General features: G+C 39.4%; 3 protein-coding genes across 4 annotated transcripts; 1 reads left to right on the top strand and 2 right to left on the bottom strand.

The window, feature by feature from the left end:
- Positions 1-74: 74 nt before the first annotated feature.
- On the bottom strand, positions 75-7003 carry zrsr2 (zinc finger (CCCH type), RNA-binding motif and serine/arginine rich 2). Its single transcript, XM_083933980.1, has 11 exons — positions 6732-7003; positions 5397-5476; positions 5207-5303; positions 4991-5099; positions 4559-4645; positions 4113-4151; positions 2749-2879; positions 2439-2652; positions 2166-2221; positions 1833-1942; positions 75-1726 (listed from the first exon to the last, which is right to left on the bottom strand). The coding sequence occupies exons 1-11, from the start codon at positions 6770-6772 to the stop codon at positions 789-791; spliced, it is 1902 nt and encodes a 633-aa protein (XP_083790106.1). The 5' UTR covers positions 6773-7003; the 3' UTR covers positions 75-788.
- A 1183-nt stretch (positions 7004-8186) lies between these two features.
- Positions 8187-13043, bottom strand: LOC310946164 (transmembrane 6 superfamily member 1-like; the record flags this gene model as incomplete). Its single annotated transcript, XM_083912534.1, has 10 exons — positions 12937-13043; positions 12711-12814; positions 12383-12480; positions 12188-12291; positions 11641-11723; positions 11319-11437; positions 11032-11136; positions 10853-10945; positions 10648-10767; positions 8187-8378 (listed from the first exon to the last, which is right to left on the bottom strand). Exons 1-10 carry the CDS (start codon positions 13026-13028, stop codon positions 8187-8189), a joined length of 1110 nt encoding a protein of 369 aa, XP_083768660.1. The 5' UTR covers positions 13029-13043.
- Positions 13044-16352: 3309 nt separating this feature from the next.
- Positions 16353-24454, top strand: LOC310960365 (BTB/POZ domain-containing protein 1-like). 2 transcript variants are annotated; one of them, XM_083932050.1, is made up of 8 exons: positions 16353-16983; positions 18850-19006; positions 21776-21881; positions 21970-22167; positions 22324-22516; positions 22617-22704; positions 23330-23476; positions 23574-24454. In XM_083932050.1, exons 1-8 carry the CDS (start codon positions 16556-16558, stop codon positions 23730-23732), a joined length of 1476 nt encoding a protein of 491 aa, XP_083788176.1. In that variant the 5' UTR covers positions 16353-16555; the 3' UTR covers positions 23733-24454. The 2 variants fall into 2 exon arrangements, with proteins under 2 accessions (XP_083788176.1, XP_083788177.1); XM_083932051.1 differs by having other exon boundaries at positions 22387-22516.
- The last annotated feature ends 307 nt before the right edge of the window (positions 24455-24761 follow it).

Here is a 24761-nt window from a genome sequence, read left to right on the forward strand (position 1 = left end):
AAGTAAAGCCATTTGTTGATTTTTTTGTTTTATGTTGTTTTTACTCCACAACAACCATGTAGGACTGCAGCTCCAGTGACCGAGTGTTCAATAATTAAAGCAGCATTAAGCATTTTCTGAAAGCAAAATATTCACATATGTACAAATTGGTGACAGGTGCCAACTAACTGCATCACAGCTCAATACATGCAATTTATTCTTCCCTATAGATTCCAGGGCTGTACCGAATGTCATTTTCTTACATTTGAAACCGCTATTGAGGTTTTCAAATAAAGCTTTGAATGCCCAGTCATATTTTAGGACATCACCGCCCTAAAAATGAATGTTAAAAAACTCCTAAACTTGAATAAAGTAATTCAGCGGATTAAATACATTTGTCTTTTTATATTGAATCAACTTTCTTTAATTAATATAACTCGTCAGTCTCGTCAACATGAAAACATGTAAGGAAGCAGGTTGAATAATAATCGTAGGCTTACAGCAAAAGAACATTTATTTAGATAAACAGGAATTTTGAAATGACTACATCCTTGTTTTCACTAAATGATATGGTATCGGATCGTTGCATAATCACCATTTCTGATACTGGTAGTGCTACAACTCTAAGCCTCACATTCATCTGCAACTGTGCAGAAATACCGGGTTTAAACAGAAAAGAAAAGCTGATGTCGATTTAGATTTCAAAGATCAACTTCTTGAATGAGTACTCGGTACAGCCCTAATTCCTTCACACTGTTATAAAGGAGGAAAAGCAGAACGGATTCACAGATTTTAAAATGTAAAAGCCACTAGGAGGTACTCATGTCACCTTCTCCAGCAGGCTCCCTTGGCATTTCTGTGTTCGACTGTTCACTTTTCACCTCGGGACTAAACTCGGACTCACGGTCGACAGACGGTATCTCACTCACGTCATTGTTCTTCTGAATTAGCTCTGTCTCATTTATCTCCTGACCGGTTAAAGTGAGATTTTCCACTGTCTCTTCCTCTGACTCTTTCTCCTTCTCTGACTCTCCGGATGAGGTCACCCCTTCAGGCAAATGGCTTTTCTTCTTATGCTTCTTCTTGCTCTTCTTCTTGCTCTTTTTGGATTGTTTGTGGCGGCGGCGTGTGTTGCTGTCCTCGTTAGGGGGTTTCTCATTTTGGTCTAATTTCCTGGGGCTTCTTTCTCGACTTTGTTTCTGCCTTTCTCTGCTCGTGCTTCTTGACCTTTCTCTTGCTTTTACGTGAGTTTCTGTGTCTTTGTCTCTACTGTCTCTCTCTTCACTTCTATTCCTATATTTGTGATCCCTGTCTTTATCTCTACTTCTGTTTCTGGGCCTTAATTGCTCTCTGTCTCTACTTCTACTCCTCGACCTGTCTCTACTTCTGCTCAGACACCAATCTTTCCTCCTGTCACTGTGTCTGGATGACCGACTGTCCTCTCTGTGATGGTGGGAGGCCCTGCTCTCTCTGCTTCTGCTTCTGCTTCTGCTTCTCCGCCTGGCGCTCTCTCGTCTGCTGTGGGATCTCTCAGATCTCGGCGGGCTTCTGCTGCACTGACGTTGCCTCCACGATCGGTCTCCGTATCGCTCTGAATGCCACCCGTCTCTGCGACTCCCTCTGATGCTGCGGTCTGGTGACAGGTGTAGGTCCCTGTCGGCCTTCCAGAATTCATTGCCAGGATTTCGAAATACATGCAGGAAGTTACAGTGTTTCCCTTTGGGGCACTTTTGTCTGTCAAACAGTCCTTAGGGAGGGAAAACAAATAGTGAATACACTGATGGGAATATTGCATCTCTGCATTGATGTCACCAAGTAAAAAAAAAACGCTCACATCAGTATGAATAACTCACCACATATAGCAGTCTTCCACCGTGTAACAGGACACATCTCACAATGAAGCTGCCGCCCTGCGTACCACCTCCCGTTGAACTTGATGAGGGCTTCTTTACACTGCTCCTCTCTGGACAGACAAGAGGACAAACAATGAAGAGTTTTGGCTCTTCATATGACCAAAGAACACTGAACACTACCTTTAATTTATTTATTAAAATCTCATTGTGTAAATCCTTTTATGAAAGCACCAATAGTCAACCCTACAATATCATCGCTATATCGATATCCAGGTATATGGTCAAAAATACAGCAGAGTTCATTTATCGTGGAGTGGTCGTGCGATGACTTACGTATCAAACTGTATGTAAGCATTTCCTCTCAGGTGTGGTTCGTAATTGCAGCTGACCTAAAAAAGGAAAGGTATCAAGGAAACCAAATATGCATTTATAGTGGCAATAACGTGTACACATGGTTTAGAAAGCTAGCTGGGAAATCTGTTTTTTCAGTCTCCTATTGTGATTACAGAAACCAAGTGTTTCACATATACATTAAGACAAGATGGCATAAAGAAATCTGACTACTTCAGAAATCTCACTGTAACAGACTGACTGTCCTGATCTCACCTTGAATTGCACCACCTTGCCGACGCTCTTTAACTCTGGCAGGACGTCATGGTAGAACTCGAGGAAAGACTCCTGCAGCTCCTCCTCGCTGTGTTCCAAACAAGCGTCGATGTCGTAATCATCACGGCGGGACTGCTCCATGCCGAACGTTGTAAACATACCACGGATCATCAGAGTCGGGCTGGATGTGGGATAAACGTGCTTCCGGGAACATCTGGACTCACAAAGACAGAAGAGAGAATATATATGAGAAAAGAAGTATGATGAATTTAATGTAGCAAGTCACGTCAAAAGAGAAACAAAAAGGTACCTGTCTCCAAATCGACATGCCCCGGTCTTCAGGAAGAAAGGACAGTTGGCCACGTCACGCTCTGTCCCAAAGTTCTCACAGTTCTTCTTCACAGGGGCCTCAGGATTCATCCATGGTTCTCCATTTTCTAGCTGGAAGTAAGAATATGAAAAAAAAAGTATATACACTGTATAGTTCGACTTTAAACTTGAAAACTTGAATACGACGTGCAAATGATCCACGACATGTACCTCTTTGCTTTATAGTCTCTCAATAATGACAAACTATATATTGGCTTTAAACGCATAACTCAACATTTTTGATGAAAAGCTCTTTACTTTGGTCTTGAAAGACGAAGATGAAGGACTTTTTTTCGAGACAGTTTTTTTCGTGTAAAAACTATTAACGCAGAAATCCGGGAAAGTCGATAACAGTCACACTGATTAACTCGGATCAGTACGATGAAGGCACTAAAACGGCTTTTTTAACCACCAATACTGTTTAAAATAACACCAAACCTCTGCAGTAGCATGATGTGTATCCCTACACACAAAACAAAGCACCAATGGGCTCCTTCCTTTAGGATTGCATTTGGTAATCGACTTGAATGGACTTTACTGCAAGAGGAGCTGGTACCGGGGCCAGTTGGTAAGTCTTTCATAACACTCTTTTAATAAACTAGGGGTTCGCAAACTACGTTGTTGATGCTTCATTTTATGTGTAGGGACTCTTATCACGCTACTGCCCTGAGCTAATCAGTGTTAGCCACATCCGGATGTTAGCGACTCTCCCAGATTTCTCTGTTAATAGTTGTTACACAAAATAAACTGTCTCGAAAGCTTATTTAAGCCAAAAAAGACCATTGAATGATTTTGTGCGGGAATTAACATTAAAAATCCCGGGCAGGATATTTTATAGCTGAAAAACAAAATTGTCAGTGCCCTCTGACTATGTACTTACTATGTAATACAGACACTAAAATGAGGGCAAACATATAGTTGACATTGCTGATCAGTAACAAGACATGAGTAATTTATTGTTGCTGTGGCAGACATACAGTATATCATGATACAATGTATCTACAATAAGTTAACATCGTCTCATGTGTCTTCCTGGACAATTTATTGGCCAGGCTTGAGAAGTTTTAGTAACTTGAACACTTTCTGCTGTTCTTCATGTGTGAGGTTTAACTCAACTTGAATATATATATATTAAACTGAGCTCCATGCCACTAAGAGTAGGATACACTATTTAAAATACCCAGTAACTTGGGAGCCCGGGTTAGTCTGCTTTTGATTTTCAACAAAACAAAAAGGATACAGACTTTACATATATATTTTAGTAAAACAAATATTGCTTTTTTTTACATTCATGTGTGTTTGTACCTGATTTTCAGCTTCATCCAACATTTTCTGAACGGCCTCCTACAAATGGTGTAAAGACACGGCTGGTGAAAATGTGTAGAGGTCAAGATACTGCAGCAGATCTGTTACTGTGTGTTAAGACGACACTCACAAGAACAGGTATTTTGACATTTATGGACTTTTGGAAAAGCAATTTCACAGATTGTTTTCACACAAAGTAAAAGATACATCCTTGCTGTGAGAGCTGAAGGTGCTGTTAAGGGTTTTCTCTTTGTGTGTATCTTAGATGAGGAGTTGGGATGGTTGCTTGTGCCACTCAGTTAAGGAAATATTTAAATAGGAACCATGTATCAAGCAAAAACACATTTTACAAAAACAATCTTTGTGGGTGTTTAATATAAATAGTCATGATTAAGTAGAAGAGGATATATTTCTTTTTGTTTCTATCCTCCTGGGCCCCGTTTCACCTCTCTGTCTCGCTTGTCCTGCCGCCTCTGCTCTTTTTCTTCTTGTTCTTTCTTCTGCTGGGCCTCCCATTCCTCCTTTATCATCCGCTGGAACACAAAAAGACATAGGGCCAGTGAATATTAACATTTTTTTAAGAATAATCGGTCAAAAAGGCTCAGGGGCACTCATCAAGTAGCCAATAAATCAACACAGCAACCAGCCCCAACTGAGGGCAGTAATCTCTCATTCACATAATCTGGGATAATTCATGATGGTTTAAGTCATCCTATTGGATCGGTCTGTCTTTGCCTGTCCGTCCTTGTGTCTGTCTCTCCTCAATGTCCTGACCAGACATGCCAGACATTCCCACATCGTCAGTGTGAACACATAAACATCTGTAAACCTGCTTTATCAAAAATTGTTAAGTTGTGCAAGCTCCGTATGATGAATACCTCCTCCTCCTCTTTTCTTTTCCTTGCAGCGTCCTCCCTCTCAGCCCTTAGCCTGAACTCCTGCTGGGCACGCCTCTCTCTTTCCAACCACTCTTCATGCAGCCGCAGTCTGAGAAAGTCAGACACAAGATTTGAAAAAAAAAACACAACAGTACAATCAAGGTTAAGGCTGTCTGTCACTAAAGGCGCAGCAGAGTTACGGCAGCTTTGACCTACTTTTCCTTCTCAGCAACATCATTGTCCTCATCATCTTCATCATTTATTTTTTCTTTTTCTTCTTCTTCGGGTGTACAGCTGGCTCCATTTTTCAAACCTGCAACAGAGTAAATGTTGTGGTTAATCCGGATAATGGTGCAGCTACAACTGTAGAAATGCCAAATCACAAACATAACAGCTATCTTTGTACCACATTCTCTGGCTTGGGCGAGAGCTTGGCGTTTCCGTTTTCTTCTCTCTTTCCTCAGAGCAGCCTTTCGTTGCTTTTGACTATAGAGAAGACGACATTTGAAACATTAACCAGATCAGAAAAATAAAAAGGCATTGCTAAACCTCAGGGAGATAAAATTAGCACCAAGTGGCGATGGAGTGGAGATTTGCTTCAATCACCTGCCAAAAAACAATGGTAATCAATGGAATTGCTGGTAAAATGTGAACATTTGGCCGGCGGACAAAAATGTACATTTTGGATGCAGTGAAACTACAAGCTTCACTAATGTTGTTAGTGGTAAAATACAATACAAATAAACGTTGGCAAAACCCATGGGTCTCAAACAGGACCCTGAGTTACCACAGGGGGTCCGCCAAATGGTTTGATATGACGATGTGGTGTATAAATTAGGGATCGACCGATATGAATTTTTTTAGGGCCAATGCCAATATCGTTTTTTTTTTTCTATCAGCCTTAGCCAATGACCACTATGGACTGCCGATTTTCTTGAGCCGATACTACTTAAGCTCCCTCAATTTACATCATATAAATGAAACAATGATAATAACAAATGTTGCAAGTCTCAATTTGAAAAAAAGAACATTCATTGGACTTAAAAAAGGCGTCACCAGCGACACGGAGCTGCCTTTGGACGCCTATCTGTAAATAATGCCGAGAAAAAACTATCATCGAACCCACCAGCCCCGCAAATATCGCCCGGTCGATGTATCGGTCTATCGCTAGTATAAATTTAGGAATATGTTGATAGTTGTCATTGTAATATCTTATTATTGTATGCACCATAAAGAGCTGCGTGTAGGCTTGATGCCCAATGTAATATGCAACTTCATTTGATACAATACCTGTAGTAAGGGGTCCCTGCTTCGTCTCTCTTTCAGCTAAGGGGTGGCCTAAAAAACGACTCCTTGTCTATAGTAATCAAATGCAGTCCTGCAACTGGTGCTGTGCACTTTTAAGAAGTCTATAATTTGGTTCAGCTCTACAACGTTATCACAGTAACTTGGGGCAGCAGTTTGTGGCATCAGTATCTTGGCTCTTCGAGAGCTTTAAATATGTAATTGGGTAACGTAAGCATTACTCTAAAAAATAGGCTAATGCAAGGGATATATGCAAATAGTGATATGATCTTAAAATGTCCAGAATGTTAAAACATATTTCTATAACCTCAATAAAGCTTAAAGAGTAACGACTAAAGCATTGAGTTTTACGACATTATAGTGTCATTTATAACGTTTATTGTGCTTCACCGACCAGACATTATTAGATCAAGTTACGATATAAAGAGACACAGACCTGAACACAGGAGCAGGAACACCGGGAGTCGGTGCTGCCATCACAGCTAACGACAACTAACGGCGGCTAGTTAGTTAGCATGTTCGGCTAACGGTAGCCCTGGATGTTTCTTCTCCCGCGTTCAATTTTATTTATTTTTTTTAGAGAACGTCAGAATTAATGTTCTCTGAGTTATTTCCGACGTGGACCTGGTTTATCAGAGATGTGATATAACCGAATTATTTCCGCTTCTTGTATCTTTAGCTAGTTAGCTGGTTAGCTACATGCGGAGTTGTTTTGCTAAGTGAGTGGCAGCGGAAGAGGAAGTGACGACACGAACATCTTTTTTTATTTTTTTCAGTGGGCAAATAAAGCATGTAAAAATAAAGCTAAACATAATAAATACAATAATAAATTCCGTTTTATATAAAAAGAAAAAAAATTTATACTTCAATAAACAAAGTAGCCACAAAAACAGTAGCCACAATAGGTCAAAATGGGGCCATAGAAAACAATTCACCAAAAAAATCAATGTCAATGTGCGCTCACCTTTTATTTTCATTACAATGGCCAATGAATCCATGTACACATTGATTTCAATTATGAGAATGCCAATTTGTAATTAAGAGATTTAACATATTTTCATTCTAACTTGGGTCCACCAAAGTGATTAGCAGAGGTACTGAAGAAAATACAGCATACAGAGGAACTAAAAGTGCTTAGTAAAGTCCATTAAACAACATATATATAAAATATTTAAGGGTTTCTTTGCTCTTTTTTTTTTAAATTAAAAAAACATCTTTATTGACAACTTTACATCAGAGGCACAGGCTTACATTTGCACTTTAGTGAGGGAATAAACTAAAAAACACAAGGATAATTTATATATATATTTCTTTTTTTTTTAGACATAGACTTCTTTTTATTGATTCCTTTGGGATGACTCCCGCAAGGAAATGGAATATAACTATAAATATATAATATCTATTATATATAGTATAAATTCAGTGTAATCTTTTGAACTTTATTATTAATGCAGTATTTGTACTAAATGCAGCCAAGCTTTCTTCACTTTCCTCAAATCTTCAGTTCACTTTATTACATGTGAATTATTTCTTTATTTACCAACTCTTTGGAAAAACGGTACTGCACATTAACCTCAGTGTCGACAAGAAAGCAGTTTTTGTAACCCAAAAATGACCAAAAAATATAACAATAAGTATTGTCAAGTACTTTAAAACCCATAAACAGGTCTAGATACTGTGTGTGCCTTCCTGTTGCTTCACACACACAAGTGGAGTATTTTGTCATGTTTCCAATACACTTAGCCCTCATTAGGGTTAAAGGTGGACGCTCCCTCTCCAAAAATAGCAACTGTTAATAACTGCAAACACAGAGCAGTACTTTGCAAGTACTTCAGCCTTTTATTTAGGCATCCTCGGCATCCTTGGCGCTCTCTCTCCCCGGGACACTCTGTCATTCAGTCTTCTTATCAGACTTTGGCCTGAGGAAGAAGGCTGGCCTGGTGCAGCAGCGGTAGCACAGAGCCTGAGGCACCAGAGCGTAAAGGAGATTGACCAGCAAGAAGACAGGCTGGCCATCAGCAGGCACTCTGTAGGAGAATGGCGTCCGTGTGTGAAGTGATGCACCGATATGAGTGAACTGGGCCTGTGAAGTGAAGCAGAGAGGGAGAAATGGGAAAATAACAAGCTAATCATTTTCTTAGCTTCTATCGTTTGCTCATAATGATTTATTTTGTACATCTTTTACTTTTGATGTAACAATTGCATGAAGAAGTCTTACTGATATCTGAAAAAATATGCAACAAACAATTTTTCTTTATTTTCTATGTACAAACGTTTCAATTGATTTTTCAGTTTTCCAAGTATTTTTTAAACAAATTCTTACTCCAGTTTCCTATGAGTATGTATGTTTCATGAACAATCACACACAATCTCTGATACATATTTAAATGTAATCACACTTTCATGTTTATTGTTCCTTGAATAAACTACTGACCCATTTAACCTGGAAACATTTTGGTGCTGCCACTCACTAAAATATCCGACTCCAGCCAGTTACCTTTTCATAGAAAGTCACTGAAAAAAAAAATACATGACACGTCTCATAGCAACCTGGACGTCAGTGCATCAGCTTTCCTATTTATAGGCGAGTCGAACAGCTGAATACCACCATTCCTCTTGGTCTGAAGTCAGCTTCAGCCCTTGTCCCGCCGATGAGTGACACGTCGGCATGCAGCTCAAATACAATAGCTGCTCTGTGTTGTTGAGATGTGACTGATGCATTAGCTGCTCTCACTACTCTCCAAAATATAGATAAACAGAGAGTGTATATGGTGCTGATTCAGACCATATCTTTTCATACAGAGCCACTAGCATTTCACTGCACTGAAGAATAACTTAAACAGAGACCGACCTTCAACCACTATATATAGAGAAAAGTTAGGGAAGTTCCTCGAGTTGGCCAGATGCCCACTCTTGGTCTAGCGTTGCCTAATTTACCTGGAATGTGGGCAAGTATTTTGCTTTTTCACATGGAATTTTGTGTGACTGTAACGGATGAAAGCCATGGCAATTATTTAATCTATAAAAAGGTTAGAGATCAGTGGCTCAGTGGTGTCTTCTTTGTATCACTGTTATATCTTATGAAGTTAAATACATCATATAGGTGTCTATAGGTTTGGTTTCCTAGTTTAAATGCATTCTGCTAAAATGTACACAGAGGTGCCTTTAGAGAAATCATGGTAAAAATAAATGCTATGGCTATATTTGTCCTCCAAATATGATTCCTTGTGTTACTACAGAAAATATAATGATAATAAAGTGTTTAACAGATGAGATAGCACACAAAAACATTAAATCCAAAGGCATAGGGACACGAAAACAAGCCCTGATGTCATAAAACACAAAATACTAGAAAAAAGTAATTAAAAATGTGCAGGTGTGTCTCCCTTTCTTTAATCAGTTTCATACAGGTTCCAAATCGCATGTTTTTAAAAAATATATATATATATTTTAGAAAACGTCAGAATAAATGTTCTCTGAGTGGACGAGTTATTTCCAACGTGGACCTGGTTTATCAGAGAGGTAATATAACTGAATTATTTCCGCTTCTCTCACTTTCAGTACTGCAGCTGCCCTTACAAAGTACATGCTGTTGCACGCAGTCTGCATACAGTTGGGACACACTATTTCTGCTTAACAATGCACCCTGAACTTTGACCCTCTTGCTCATGGATTGTGGGTCAGTTTAACCAGAAAAGCACGTTGTATTGGTTGAAGTATGACATCCTGTTATTTTTTGCACACTGCATTTGACATGATAGGTTTAGGGCCATATTCATTTTTTCTAGCATACTGGTAGTAAAGATATTGGAACGCAGGGAAGGTGTTTGTTTGACATGGCCTTGCAAACCCTGTGTCATCTCATCTCGTATCATGCCTAACTTTAGTAGATCATAGCATATCAGGCATGGAATTAATCGGCAGATGCTCTGGTTCAAAATGAGACTAAACCTTTCTATCGATGTCAGTTTTTGAGCCAGCACAAAAGCTAACATGTGTCCTGTAACAGACGAGGTAAGGCTTGTTTTTAGCGCAGCTGACTGGCAGAGGTGCCATTTACTACTGAAGCAGTCATTGATCACTTGTGGCCGCAGTTAAGGGGTGTGAGGAGTCAGAGGCAGGCAATTGAGGAGTTAATGATAGTATGAAACAGTCAATAAAATGTTTTTTAAAAAAAGTTTAAAACACAAGATCAAGACCATTCACGTCACATGGGATGAGCAGAGATAAGAAAGATCCCAATGGTAAGTGTTCACATAATCAAACAACTCAAGATGCTGAGATTACCGAGCTCATGGAGTGAGGGATGCTGAGCATTGACAGTAAAGAGAGGAATAACCAGCAACACGTACCTGTGCCAGTGCTCCCGAGTGTACAAGAGTCAGGTCCGGCATCCACTCACATCCTGGGACCATCAGCCCGTACATAGTAATAATGTAGTACGGTCCAGAGTACAGCATACTGAGCAACATCTGACAAACATGGATACAGTTTACTTGTTCAGATATTTGTGCAGTGACAGTGTGAGGATGAAACTTTATAGCTTCACTGATTTACCTGTACTTTGGGATAGGCTGAAGGGTCTTTCAGGTATGGCTCATACTGTTGTGTGTAGCCATGGCACCATTGGCTGGAACAGTCCAGAACGACCTAAATCACAAATACAATGGCACTTTACATAAAGAAATTATTCTGCCACTGTCTGTGTGTTTGCAATTCATCTTTGGGTTTCTTACCAGGCCTCTGAAGACACAGAAAGCAAAAGCAGGGATGAGGTAGATGATGAACAGTAAGTCCAGAGGTCTCTGGAGTAAACTTTTTCCTTCAGCCTCCTGGATGCTCTGAGAGAAAGCAACAACATGATGTTCAAACTGTGCTCTCTATCACAGACATCCTAGCTCTTTCCCACACTGACAGGGGGGCTTTTTGATATGTACACATTTTTGGCTGATACTCTAACATGTAAGGGAATCTTCAGTAATATTCTTTATTATAATACCTGCCAGTTTTGATCCTGACTCACTGTCAACTCAACGTCCCGTGTGGAGGGCTGGCTGAAGATGCGGAAGCAGGCCCAGACGGACACTGAGATATAGAGCATGTGGAGGAGGAAGAGAGGACCAACTTGGGTCTCATATTTCCCTGAGAAAGGACAGCAATAGATAATATCTCACTGCGGGAAAGACACAGACTAAAACACAGGTAGTGGTATTAACAGTAAAACGTGTATCTTTTTCCAATTGTGGACTAAATGTATTCTCAGAAGAGGAGGTTTGTTAGGGGGGTTACACTGGCTACCCTACACTAGCCATCTAAAAACATCCCATTATTTTTAGTGTACTCACCCACAGCGTTCCCAAGAATGTAGACTATGGCACGCATGAGAAAAGATCCCACCCAGTAGAGTCCAATGGCACGGTAACTGTCCCTGTGAAAATCACGCAACACTTTTGTTTTCAAAGCCAGATGAACACATTATACTCCCAAGACTCAGACAGACAGACAGACAGACAGACAGACAGACAGACAGACAGACAGATAGATAGATAGATAGATAGATAGATAGATAGATAGATAGATAGATAGATAGATAGATAGATAGATAGATAGATAGATAGATAGATAGATGATAGATAGATAGATAGATAGATAGATAGATAGATAGATAGATAGATAGATGGATATATAGATAGATAGATAGATAGATAGATAGATAGATAGATAGATAGATAGATAGATAGATAGATAGATAGATAGATAGATAGATAGATAGATAGATAGATAGATAGATAGATAGATGGATATATAGATAGATAGATAGATAGATAGATAGATAGATAGATAGATAGATAGATAGATAGATAGATAGATAGATAGATAGATAGATCTTACCCCCAAGTAATCGCCGCAATCATGAGCAGATACATGAGATAATGTACACAGCCATCCCAAAAGGAGATCATGTGCCCGTGAGCTGTGTTAATATGTGGATCTGCCTGGAACACAGGGTAGATGTTTCAGTAAAAAAATGTGTGTCCAGGCTCAAATAGAAAAGCGACAAACAAAGACTAAAAACACAGCGCTTACCTCTCTGAGGTAAAATGTCACAAATCCATCGATGATGTTGTCCTGCTCCAGCCCGATGATCAGATTCACCACACTGAGGAATGCATACACTGCATACACTGCACAGACAGATGCATGCCGTTAGTTTATTTCAACTGAATGACAAAACTATACAGCAGACACTTAAGGTTCGCTGGATTCATAGCTCCAATATTTGATGTAAAAGTCAGACAGAAGCAAATGATTATTTTCTCATGACTTGCTATCAAATCAATATTTTTCTCCCAAGACCACAGAAATTAAAATGCTTTGGTCCTTACAAGAAACGTGCATTTGTGAGTTCATATACCATAGAAAAGAGGATCTACTGGAGCCTTCTTCTTGAGCATAAAACGAACTGAAACGGTCAGGATGAGGACTGTTGAACACCCAGCGAAGAAGAAAGCTTCAGCACTAAATTCAATGCAGAAACATGTATATTTTAAAAAATAAATACATTTCAAATGACACTACTTACTGCTCAGCTGGAGAAAACAGAGGTAACAAAAATGTTAAACATGCAGATTCTCACTCACCTGTTGCTGTAAATGAGGGAATTGAATAAATAGCAGATGGGAATGGACATCAAGGAGAGCACAAACACTCCCGTCCCTGCAGAAGCGCTCATTGCGGATAAGGTTTGTTTGAGCGATTTTTCTGTCTGGATACTTTAATGTAAAACAATTCAGCCGCTAAATACACTCCTGTTTAGTCCGAAAGTCATATTTCAAGGGATGGGGGGAAGCCACGACGTGTCTAACAACACAAACAAGGTGCAAACTTCCAGTACAGCCCCTGCATGCATGCTCTGTCTTGTTCTTCTGGTCTTTCTCGCTATCTCTCCCACTCCCTCCCTCTCCCTCTCTCTCTCTCTCTCTCTCTCTCTCTCTCTCTCTCTCTCTCTCTCTCTCTCTCTCTCTCCCTCTCTCCCTCTCTCTCTCTCTGCCTCTCTCCCACTCCCTCCCTCTCCCTCTCTCTCTCCTCTCTCTCTCTCTCTCTCTCTTCTCCCCCTCTCTCTCTCTCTCTCTCTCTCTCTCTTCATCTCTCTCTCTCTCTCTCTCTATCTCTCTCTTCCTCTCTTCCCCTCTCTCCCCTCTCTCTCTCTGCCTCCTAACTACTGTCATTCATTCATACACACACACACACACACACACACACACACACACACACACACACACACACCACACACACACACACACACACACACACACACACACACACAACACACACACACACACATACGATGTATTATTGTGATAATGCTAGTAGAATGATTAGTTTAATTATTAGTTTATTATTTTATTGTTGTCATCTATGACTAGGAAGGAGTGTGTTTTTGTTATTTTAGAAAGCACTAAGTCTTACATGACATCTAGTGGTCGTTTAAAATGTAATAACATGTATTACATTACATAAGTACAGGCAATATGAAACACAATATGAATTCATTATGCAAATAAATGTGGAAAAATATAGGCCTATGAATTAAACCACTTCAAAGCTTCGACTAATATGATATTTCTCACTGAAGTTTTGAAGTTTCAATATTATTACATACAGAATAATATATAGTTATAATATTAGAATGTAATATTGTGTATATAATTGACATTATTTAGTATGTTTATCATCAATACATACATTATTTAAATAAATCAGTGAATAAAGACAGACATGGTGATCCCCAAAAATGTAATGATATACTGGTTTATATTTTAATCATTACTGTTGATGGTCGGATGGTCAAATATAACATATTTATAGGCAACAACAACGTTAGAGTAGTTAAACATAGTATTAAATAAGTTATGGGTGTATATACAGTGCCTATAGAAAGTCATGATACCCTTTTGAAGTAGTCACTTTTTTTGTTTTATGATAATACATGAAAAATATATTTTTTCCAGCGTGATTTACACGTTTTGCCTTTTGTTTCTGAAAAGTAATAAAAAATTAGAAACTAGAATAGCAGTGTTGAAAAGTGATGAGTCCCCAGATTTGCGCCTTTTTCTTTATCACAGCCATCAGTCTGTTTGGATTTGTCTCTACCAGCTTTGTGCACCTAGACTGGAAATATTTCCCCGTTCTTCCTGCAGAACTGTTCGAGTTCAGTCAGATTCTGTGGTGAGTGGCTTTAACCACTGTGTTGTTTTTATGGCGGTGTGTTTTGGGTCGTTTTCATGCTGGAAGGTGAACCACCTGCCCAGTTTTCAAGTGTCTAACAAAGGGCTGCAGGTTTTCCTCAAGAAATTGGGTGTACTTGGCAGCATCCATTTTCCCTTCAATCTGGACCAAGTGCATAGTTCCTGCTGAGGAGAAACAAGCCCACAACATAATGCTGCCACCACCAGGCTTCACTGTAGGGATGCTGTGTTTTGGCTGGTGGGTTGTGTTTGGTTTACACTGAACATAGCGCTTGAAGTTCAACCAAAAGGGTACATTTTGTTCTCACCTGACAATATAACCTTTTGCTACATGGCATCAGAAACTTCAATTTGTTTTTTTACGAGACTCAGTGTGACATTTTTTCCAAAGAGGCTTCTTTCTCTCCACCCTGCCAAACATGTAGAACTTGTGAAATTGTTGTCATATGCACAGATCGACCAATCTCTGCCATTAAGACTTGTAACTCCTAAAGGTCACCATGGGCCTTTTGGTAGCTTCTCTGATCAATATTTTCCTGGCTCAGTCTTCCAGTGAGAGAGGCGGCCTGATCTAGGAAAGGTCTGGGTGTTGCCATATGCCTCTCACTTCTGGACAATACTCTGAACGGTCCTCAGAGGGAAAGTTAAAGCCTTTGAAATCTTTGTATATCCTTCTCCTAACTTGTGCCTATCCACAACTTTATCCCAGAGCTCTTTTGGAAGCATCTTTCCAACCATGCTAATTATTATTTATAATGGTTATTCTAAAAGAACTGATCTCTTTTTCCAACCTGCTATTATGGTTTTTCATTTTTTTATAAATTTTCAGAAATTCTGTTAAAACAATAACTTGAATGATGTAAGGCAAGATTTGTAAATCAGGCTGGAAAATGTATATGTGTATATAATATATATATATATATATATATATTATATATATATATATGTAATATTTTATGTATTATCAATTCAGGCTGTAAAAAAACAAAAGTGAAAATTTCAAAAGGGTATCACGGCTTTCTATAGGCATTGTTTGTAAGCAGATGTGCACATGCATGTATGTGTGTATATTTTTGTAAAAAAGAAAATTATGTATATATGTTGTACTGTATAATGTGCTCCAAGAAAAATTATAGGCTATGTAAAACTTTTCTGCATTTAAAGGAAATTGGACATTATAATGCCACAGCCTCCTTAAATAAGAAAGTTAAAACGTTTATACCGTTTGTAACATCCCATCTTTAGCTAGATTATTATTATATTTTATCATACATTCGTCATTCGTTTTGAGTGTAAATGTATATATGTGGCAGAAAGTAAGGTGAACGACTCAAACTCAGAACTGAGTATGTTTTTGGGGGTATGTTTAAAAATGTATTTCCTGTCATAAAGTTGTATGTTATTAATCTTTTCTTATTTTTAGCTAAACTCTATATACACACAACCAAATTTGCAAACCAGAAGCCTAATTTTATTGTTTTAATTTCTTACTTTAACTCCTACCTGGGCTCACTAAAGTATTCCAACTGCAAAGCTGTGAAAACCAAAGTCATTTGTACTGATTCATGTATCAATGTTTTGTTTTATTTATGATGCATGCACTACCTCGAGCGATATTGATATTGTTGTTGTTATATTGTTTAAAGATTGAACAGTCACCCCTGTTGTAAGTCTGTTTGTGTAAATAAAGTTTTCCTCCCATAGACTGTATGGTCCCTCCCTTTCGTTGTGGTTGTAATTTCGTTTGTTGCTCTTGAACTCTTGAGCAATAAAGTTTAATTTAAAAAAAAAAGTGTTTTGGAGGAAGTGTGCGCTGCGTCATTTCTGGAGACACCGAGCTTAGCAACGTTAGCAGCCCGCTAAACATCAAACAATGATGGCGTCCGCTGCGATGGACACCACGTAAATAAGACGACGACACACACGGTGCCCGCTCGGTGTATTTCCGTGTGCTGTTAACGGCGGTTTGTAGCAGCAGCATATAAAAAAAATAAATAAAGAACGGGTCGTTATGGCGACCGGGAGCGGCGGCGGCAACGGCTTAGCGTCAAACCATGACGGTCAGGAGGCAGCAACCAACTCGGTTCAGTCGGTTCAGTCTGGAGCCGCAGCGGTGCTCTCCAACGCCCCAGCCTCCGGTCCTGCCCGGTCCGCCTCCCCGCCCGTCCTCGGCCTCCACCGGGAGCCCATGTACAACTGGCAGGCGACAAAGAGCTCCCTGAAGGAGCGGTTCGCCTTCCTCTTCAACAACGAGCTGCTCAGCGACGTCAGGTTCGTCGTGGGGAAGGGGAGACAGGCCCAGAGGATACCGGCCCATAGGTTCGTGCTGGCCGCCGGCAGTGCCGTGTTTGATGCCATGTTCAACGGGGGCATGGCCACGACCTCGGCGGAAATAGAGCTGCCTGATGTGGAGCCGGCAGCCTTCCTCGCCCTGCTCAGGTAGGACAGGGCAAACGTGTCCAGATTCAAGTTTATCTTACCGTCCAGCAGCATGCAGCTTCAAGTCAATTTTTATTTATTTAATGAGCCAAATCCTAACTAAAGTTATCTCAAGACGCTTTACATATAGAGTAGGTCAAGACCACACTCTGACTCATTTATGATTTACAGAGACCCAACGATTCCTCCATGAGCAGCAAGTCACAATATCTATAATAATAATAATAATAATGATAATGTATATACACAGTATTTATCCAGCAATCTTGTGCACGCAGTGGTAACTTAATTACATGTGATCGAGCATATTTCATTGACACAATATGTCAATGCAATATGTACAAATCCACAAACATGAAATAACTTAATTTGATCAGGTCATAATCTGTTAAATTAGACCGTGGGTTGGGACTTATTTCAATTCTCCAACAGGGCTGTTAAAAAAAACAGCAACAGTCAAACGCATTATTACTTTTTCTGGAGGCATTTGACTTTCTTCACAAACTTCCCAACCTTTAATACTTAATATTTGTTGCCTTACCAGTAAGTATAACCAGGTAACTTAATTACATGTAATTTAGTTATAAAGCACCGCACACTAGGAAGAGCTAAATGGGAAAACCATGGACAGATAGATTTTTATAATTGTTTTTTTAGGACAATTAAACACAGTTTAGCAGCTTAAAAGTATTGGCGATATTAATAGCAAAATATAAAATAGTTAAATAGTAATTTATAAAAATCAAGGTTAATATACACATTGAGGTAGTACTATAAAAAAAAGGTGCAAAAGTAAGTGGAGGGAGGGTGGGGGGTTATTGCACCGTGACAATAACAGTGGGTACATTTAAAAGTATAACCCTCAGATCATATTTAAAATCGAGTATAGTATTCTGTAAAGCTGAATCAATTAGCTGATCAATGGATTAGTAACTGATGAACAAAAAAGTAATCTGCAACCATTCAGATTATGGATTTACTGTATTTTTCCTCCAAGCTAAAATGACGTATTCTCTGATTCAAGCCTCTAAATTGTGAGGATTTGCTACTTTTCTTGTGATGTGATTGTCTCTAATGTGATGAGACGGAAAAGCGCTTAAAGATTTAAAACATTGTTGCCACATTATCAACATGATTGATGGGAATTTGTTATAGTAAGTATCATGTAAATGAAGACAGAGAAAGGGGGAAGAAATGTTAAAACCACTTACTCATAAGCACCTAATACATTAAACAAAATAAATACCCATAAAAACATGAAACAAATGGGTCAAATGAAATCCAAATATTATGATGGGCATGTTTCACAGTTCATAGACCAAAGAATTAATAGTTTAATCAAGCAGAAATCAGCAGTAATTGATATGATAAATTGTTGATTTGCCTTTTGAACAGATTTATGTCTTAAATAAAGATCTTTAATTGGAACATTTTGTCTGGACACCCCTGGGTTAGTGAGGGAAAAACCTTTTATGTTTGAATTATTGATATATTTTGTAGTTGTAAAAACAGATTACAGTGTAATTATGTTCATGACACTCAAATTGCCCCTGATGTGCAAAGGAAGATGATCTGTTAAATAAAACGAATAAGAGAATGAGCAACAATCCGACCTGACATTTGATGCCCTCTGTCTGACAGTTTTCTTATTCGATCTGCAACAGACAGATTTCAGTACAAAGAAGTGGTCAACTGAGGTTTGCTACTCAGCTGTGGTGCTTTTTAAGGAACACTTTCTTTCTCTGGCACCATCTACACACTATTAATTCATTTCTGTTTTAAGATTTGTCCACCTAAAGTGTGATTATACTGCAGCTAACAACATGAAGACCTGACCGTACACGTTGTTTTGTTGCCTTTGTGCAGGTTCTTGTATTCTGACGAGGTCCACATTGGTCCGGAGACTGTGATGACGACTTTGTATACGGCAAAGAAGTACGCTGTCCCTGCTCTGGAGAGTCACTGTGTGGAGTTTCTCACCAAACACCTCAGAGCCGACAACGCGTTCATGCTCCTCACTCAGGTTATTGTCAAATCTATTGCACACTACAGACCTTATTAACCTTCACTTTATCCAAATGACAAATTCATATTTATCTCGTTAACCCAAAAGATATGAGATATTATTAGAGATGCACAGATCCATTTTTTCCCATCCAATCCGATACCGATACCTGGGCTGAGCGTATCGGCCAATACTACTGTTGAATGAATGAACCGTATACTTTGCCATGTGAGTGAAGGCATCAGACTTGACCTTAACATTTAGCCTTGTTTAAAAAAAAAGGTAAAGGAAAAACACAGATATAAATGTACTTATATGTAATATTATTTATTAACAAAAAACAAAGTGTACAGAAATAAATAACACTTCCATGTAAAGTGCACTGCAAACATATATTTTAAAATGTAATATAAATTCCGAACCAGTGATGCAAACATAGAATTGAAGTCACTTGATCGCTGTAACTGTATTGCTTTGTATGAAATTAATAAAAAATAAATGACTGGATCGGCCCTATTCCAGCTAATTAGTAAATATCGGAGCCAATATCAGTGCATCTATAGATATTATACAGAGACACATTTTAAACTTACTGTTTTCACGTGAAGTTTTGAGTTATCTATCTCTGAGATTCTTGAATTTAATTAGTGGTGCTCTTTGCCTTAAAAACGACAATTGACAGCAACTTGTCAATTGATGTGTCATCCCAGGCGGTCTGGCTAATTCACAGACCTCACATGGAGAAGTCCTGTCTTCTCTGCTGTTGTAGGTTTATTTAGATCGTAATCCGCTGCAGGTGAACGATCAGAACTACTCAGATGTCTTCAAGTCCAATGCATTTATTTCCACAACCACATTCCTGTCGAGTGTATAAGTGGTTTTGAGCTGTGATGACCGTTAGAGTCGAGCTGTAACGTCTGTAATGTCCAGAGGAGTCTAACAGAGTCTAACAGCCGGAAGAGGGGCCCCTAGGCACCCCAAAGTCTGCGTGAAGAGGCAGAGTTCAGATAGGGAAAAGGTAGTGGTCACTGCTAGAGGGGGGCTTTTCCACACCTCACTGGATCTACTTTTTACCGAAGAAATCATTATGTCATTATGAAAACCATTTACAGTGATTTCTTGTGATTAACCAGAGCAACAGGGACGTTCTTAAACACTAAATTCTATAACCGCTAAGCTACAAAGGCTGTCCCAAATATCAGTGTTGCAGCTTAAAAGCTTTAGTTAGAAATTTTCAAAGCTTTGAACGGGGTGGGGTGGGGTGGGGCTAGCAGGTGAGCGAGGAGCTCCGGGCGTTGGCGACGTGGAGGGCGCGGTTCATCAGATCTGCATGTACTTTCTGCACAGCAGTGACACAGTGCCAGTTGAAAATCGTCAAAGTTTCCCTTCAGTCAGAGCAGTCACATAACAACGCAGCAGAGCCTGAATATTTTTTGAACTTATGAATTGTTCTGTCAAAACCAACATTGAGAGGCACATTGAAACAAGTGCTTGCAGCTTTGATCTCTCTCTCTCCCTCTCCCTCTCACTTTCCTGTCATTTCCCTCCTGAATTAGGTTGATGTTTCTATTTATAACCGTGCAAAGCAAGTAGGCTAAGAAACCAAACAAAGTGACATGCTGCGTTTCTCTGTCTGTCTGTCTGTCTGTCTCTTGATCTCTACTCGCCGCACAAACAGCGTTATCTGTGTGAGAATATTATCTATAATATTCAATGTTGATTCATAATGAATAATGTTGCATTACTATTCATTATTTCATAGGCTATTTGGGGATTCTTGGAGTAGTATCTAATACCCTAACAAAAAAACAAAAACCTGAAGCATTTGAATACCGATTTGTACGACGATTACCATGACAACGGTCAAATCTTTGAAACATTTGGGTCAGCCCTACTGGAAACACACATTGCGGTTGAGTCTTCACATGTTATATTGTGATGCTGATGAGCAGATTAAATGCCATGTCATTGAAATGCAGAAACTGCTGGACCAGACACCACCCGGAGACAGTAAGAAAATATATTAATAGTATTTTAGGTGACCTGACCTTTTTAAACGATGCCGCACCAACATAAGAGATTTCTGAAGCATCACATGAACAGAAAGTTTCAATATCAGCCTGGTCTGATATTTAGGGGTGTTTCCTGGGGCAGTACATGAAATAACGTAATAACAATGTCCCTTGTTTGTTCCATATGCTGGAAATTGTCTGCCTTTTGCAGAGGAGGAGGAAGCCATTTTTCTTTCTTTGTATCCCCATCAGACCATCTTCCATCCATCAATAGTTGAGTTTTTATGACATTCGCTGTTCTATTTTTAGTTTATGCTGCTGTTTGTTCGGGTTCGGTATTCTGTTCTGATGCTGACTGCTGCGCCTTCAGGCTGCACGCTCAGCTGCTTACTGATCAAAAACCCACTCCTTTTATTTTTTCCAACACAGCAACAGGAAGAATAGTTATCTACAAACCACCTTAAGCAGCCCAGGGAAAACTAAAGATGCACAAACAGACATGAAACAAAGACAGCAAATACACCCATACATATAATGAGGTTTGAACAATATTTTTGACAATATGCTTAATTTATTAGACTTAAATACTGGATTTTCCATATTAGGTGACAAACAATTACGCACAATAAAAGATATGGGAAAACCTACAGACCACGTTTTCATAAAAATTAACATATTTTAGCCAACGTCTTACACAGTATTTAGTAAATAAAGAAGTAAATGACCAGTACCAACTAATAGATATTGTTTTGTTTCTTTTGTGCTTTCATTACAGGCAAGGTTATTTGATGAGCCTCAGCTTGCCAGTCTCTGCTTAGACACCATAGACAAAAGCACTGCGGACGCAATAAACGCAGAGGGCTTTACAGATATTGACCTTGGTATGTGAGTCTTCTTGGTCAGATACTTCCTTTTCTACACCTTGTTTGGATGTGAACTGATGAATATTCTGTGAATTTGTATTTGTAGACACCTTATGTGCAGTGCTACAAAGAGACACACTCAGCATCAGGGAGAACCGCTTATTTGGGGCGGTGGTGCGCTGGGCAGAGGCTGAGTGTTACAGACAACAGCTTCCCCCGACCTCGGAGAACAAACAGAAAGTTCTGGGGAAAGCCCTTCCACTTATCCGCTTCCCACTCATGACTGTTGAGGAGTTTGCTGCAGGTAAGGGCAAAAATGTAACTTGTTTCTTTTTCCGCATTGGTGCTTTTTTTTCAACACTATACTGAGCATTTCAGCCAAACATATGCGTCATGTTCCTGTTGTGTCCATACAACTCAAACCACAGAAACCAGCTTGATATTCTTTCTTGTGCAACAGGGCCTGCCCAGTCTGGAATATTGTTCGATCGGGAGGTGGTAAATCTGTTTTTACACTTTACAGTAAACCCCAAACCACGGGTCGACTACATCGACAGGCCCCGCTGCTGCCTCAGGGGGGAGGAGTGCAGCATTAATAGATTCCAGCAGGTTGAGAGTCGATGGGGGTACAGTGGTACCAGCGACAGAATCAGGTGGGATGACAAACATCGGGGGTCAGTTTTTAAGCTGAACAAAATGATTTGAAGTGTTTTCTAATCCTCTCTCTGTCTATCTGTCTTTCTCCCTCTGCAGATTCAATGTTAACAGAAGAATATCCATAGTGGGTTTTGGCTTGTATGGTTCAATACATGGCCCCAATGACTATCAGGTCAACATACAGGTAAGTGCTGGCATTAAGGCACAGCGATGGTCAAGGAAAAACTCTTACATTTACATTGCTTATATCATCAGTGTGTGTGATGGAGAATTGTAATTTACACCTCTTCTGCACTGAAAACTATCGTTAAATGTTTTCAATGTATTTATACAAACACACATACACACACAGTATACTAGTCCCGAAACAATACATCAGTTTCAATACAAATTATACAAATGTACTGTGGATACCTTTTGAGGAATATGAACATTTTTTAAATTTTATTTTACAAAAGAGCCAATCTTCTGAAAAGTACAGTGTTGTCCTAATGTAAGCAGCAATGCAAGTAAAAAATGAGCTAAACAGGGGCAAAGTGCGCCCTGTTGCGAGCTGCCATGCAATGGCTATGGAAGGCTGTGGCAACTGCTCCACTCTCAGCTCCCACAAAAAGGACATTGCGGAATATATTGTGGAGGTTTTCCAGTCCCCAACCAGAAAAATAAACTTCCAGTCCCCAACCAGAAAAATAAACCACCAAACAGACAAACTCAGAAACACAGAGTACCCTGCCAGCTGTGTTTTAACACTTGAAAGTCGTTATTGTTGTTTTTTTTCCATTTACTAAAGACATTATCCTGTCCTGCAGATCTTAGAGAGCGACAAGCGCATTACACTGGGACAGAACGATACAGGTTTCAACTGTGACGGCACAGCAAACACGTTCAGAGTGATGTTCAAAGAACCTGTGGAAATCCTACCCAATGTCAGCTACACTGCATGTGCCACCTTGAAGGTCTGTTTGATTTTTGCTCCATTTAAAATGTGTATAATTGCATAAATTGTCTGTTTAAACCCAGATCCCTGACCTGCTTTTTCATTTTATACCCCAGGGCCCAGACTCACACTACGGCACAAAGGGGTTGAAGAAAGTGACCCAGGAGACGGCAACAGGGACCAAGACGACGTTTTTCTTTTTTAGCTCACCGGGAAATAACAACGGTACATCAGTGGAGGACGGGCAGATACCGGAGATCATCTACTACACCTAAACTTGACTCTGGGTCATGCAGGTACACTGAACCAGGGAGACCTCAGACTGCTGGAAAAATAGACTGGACTGCTGGAGATAAACGTAGTGCCTCTTGATCCCTTGGAATAAAGAATGTGTGTGTTCGAGAGTGTGTGTGTGTATATATAGTGTGTGTGTGCGCATCTGTCTATACAATAGTGGTGTAAAGACATGATAAAGAATGTGGAAACACGTGGAGTAGTTTGAAAATCAAAGTTTTGGGCTTAAACTGTTTCATCATTTGTAAGTTAACTAAATACCGATGTCCTGTCTGTGTGTCGTTATCAGTGAGCTGCCAGTGCAGCAGTTAATCCTGCACGTATGAAACTAGAGACAGCTACCATTTGTTGGTCGGCGCCATTTCTTTTTGTTATTTTCTCAGTTTTTGCTGATGCATTCACTGAAAGTATAATATTTGCATATTTTTTATTGTGCATTGTAATCATTTATTCAGCAGGTGTCTTCAAGTACTTTGTTTTTGCATTGTATTAAGGATCCATGTGTGTTGTGTAACTTCGCCAGTGGTACATGCTGTAATTTATGACTTCATGTTTGCTTAGCACTTCATTAAAATTGTAAAGAAACAAACAAAAAAAACAACGCTCCAGGATTTTTATGGTGAAATAAATTAAAAGGTTGGGGTTTTTTTTTAGCTTTTTGGCTGTAAAATTTAAGATTGTTTCCTTTGATAAACTCCAGATAAAGTTGGTGTTGGGTAAATCACTTATGGATCATTCCTCTTTCTGTCACTAGGGGGCGCCAGATGCACCATACAGTCAGCTGCCAAACTACTAAACAGATTGAATGGGGAGTAGGAAAGATTGATCAGTTGATATGATGATCAAGGAACAATTTCTGTTAAACGTTTCATTTGCCTCGACTTGCCTTAAACTATTAAAGTGTAACAATCTGACGGAGAAAGTACCTTTGGCTGAACTGTAGGAGACAGACGGTGATGGAGGAAGTATGTATGTAAGTATTCAGATGCTGAAATAAAAGTACCAATGCA

The sequence above is a fragment of the Echiichthys vipera genome (assembly GCF_963691815.1).
Source record: "Echiichthys vipera genome assembly, chromosome: 1".
NCBI classification, from domain to species: Eukaryota; Metazoa; Chordata; class Actinopteri; order Perciformes; family Trachinidae; genus Echiichthys; species Echiichthys vipera.

Coding starts and splice junctions, on each gene's coding strand:
- zrsr2 (XM_083933980.1), bottom strand. CDS start 6,772: ATGGCAGCACCGACTCCCGGTGTTCCTGCTCCTGTGTTCAG. Junction 5,100..5,206: donor GATGTTGCTGAGAAGGAAAA/GTAGGTCAAAGC, acceptor TGACTTTCTCAG/ACTGCGGCTGCATGAAGAGT. Junction 1,943..2,165: donor GCTTACATACAGTTTGATAC/GTAAGTCATCGC, acceptor TTGTCTGTCCAG/AGAGGAGCAGTGTAAAGAAG.
- LOC310960365 (XM_083932050.1), top strand. CDS start 16,556: ATGGCGACCGGGAGCGGCGGCGGCAACGGCTTAGCGTCAAACCATGAC. Junction 21,882..21,969: donor CTTTACAGATATTGACCTTG/GTATGTGAGTCT, acceptor TTGTATTTGTAG/ACACCTTATGTGCAGTGCTA. Junction 23,477..23,573: donor CTGCATGTGCCACCTTGAAG/GTCTGTTTGATT, acceptor TTTATACCCCAG/GGCCCAGACTCACACTACGG.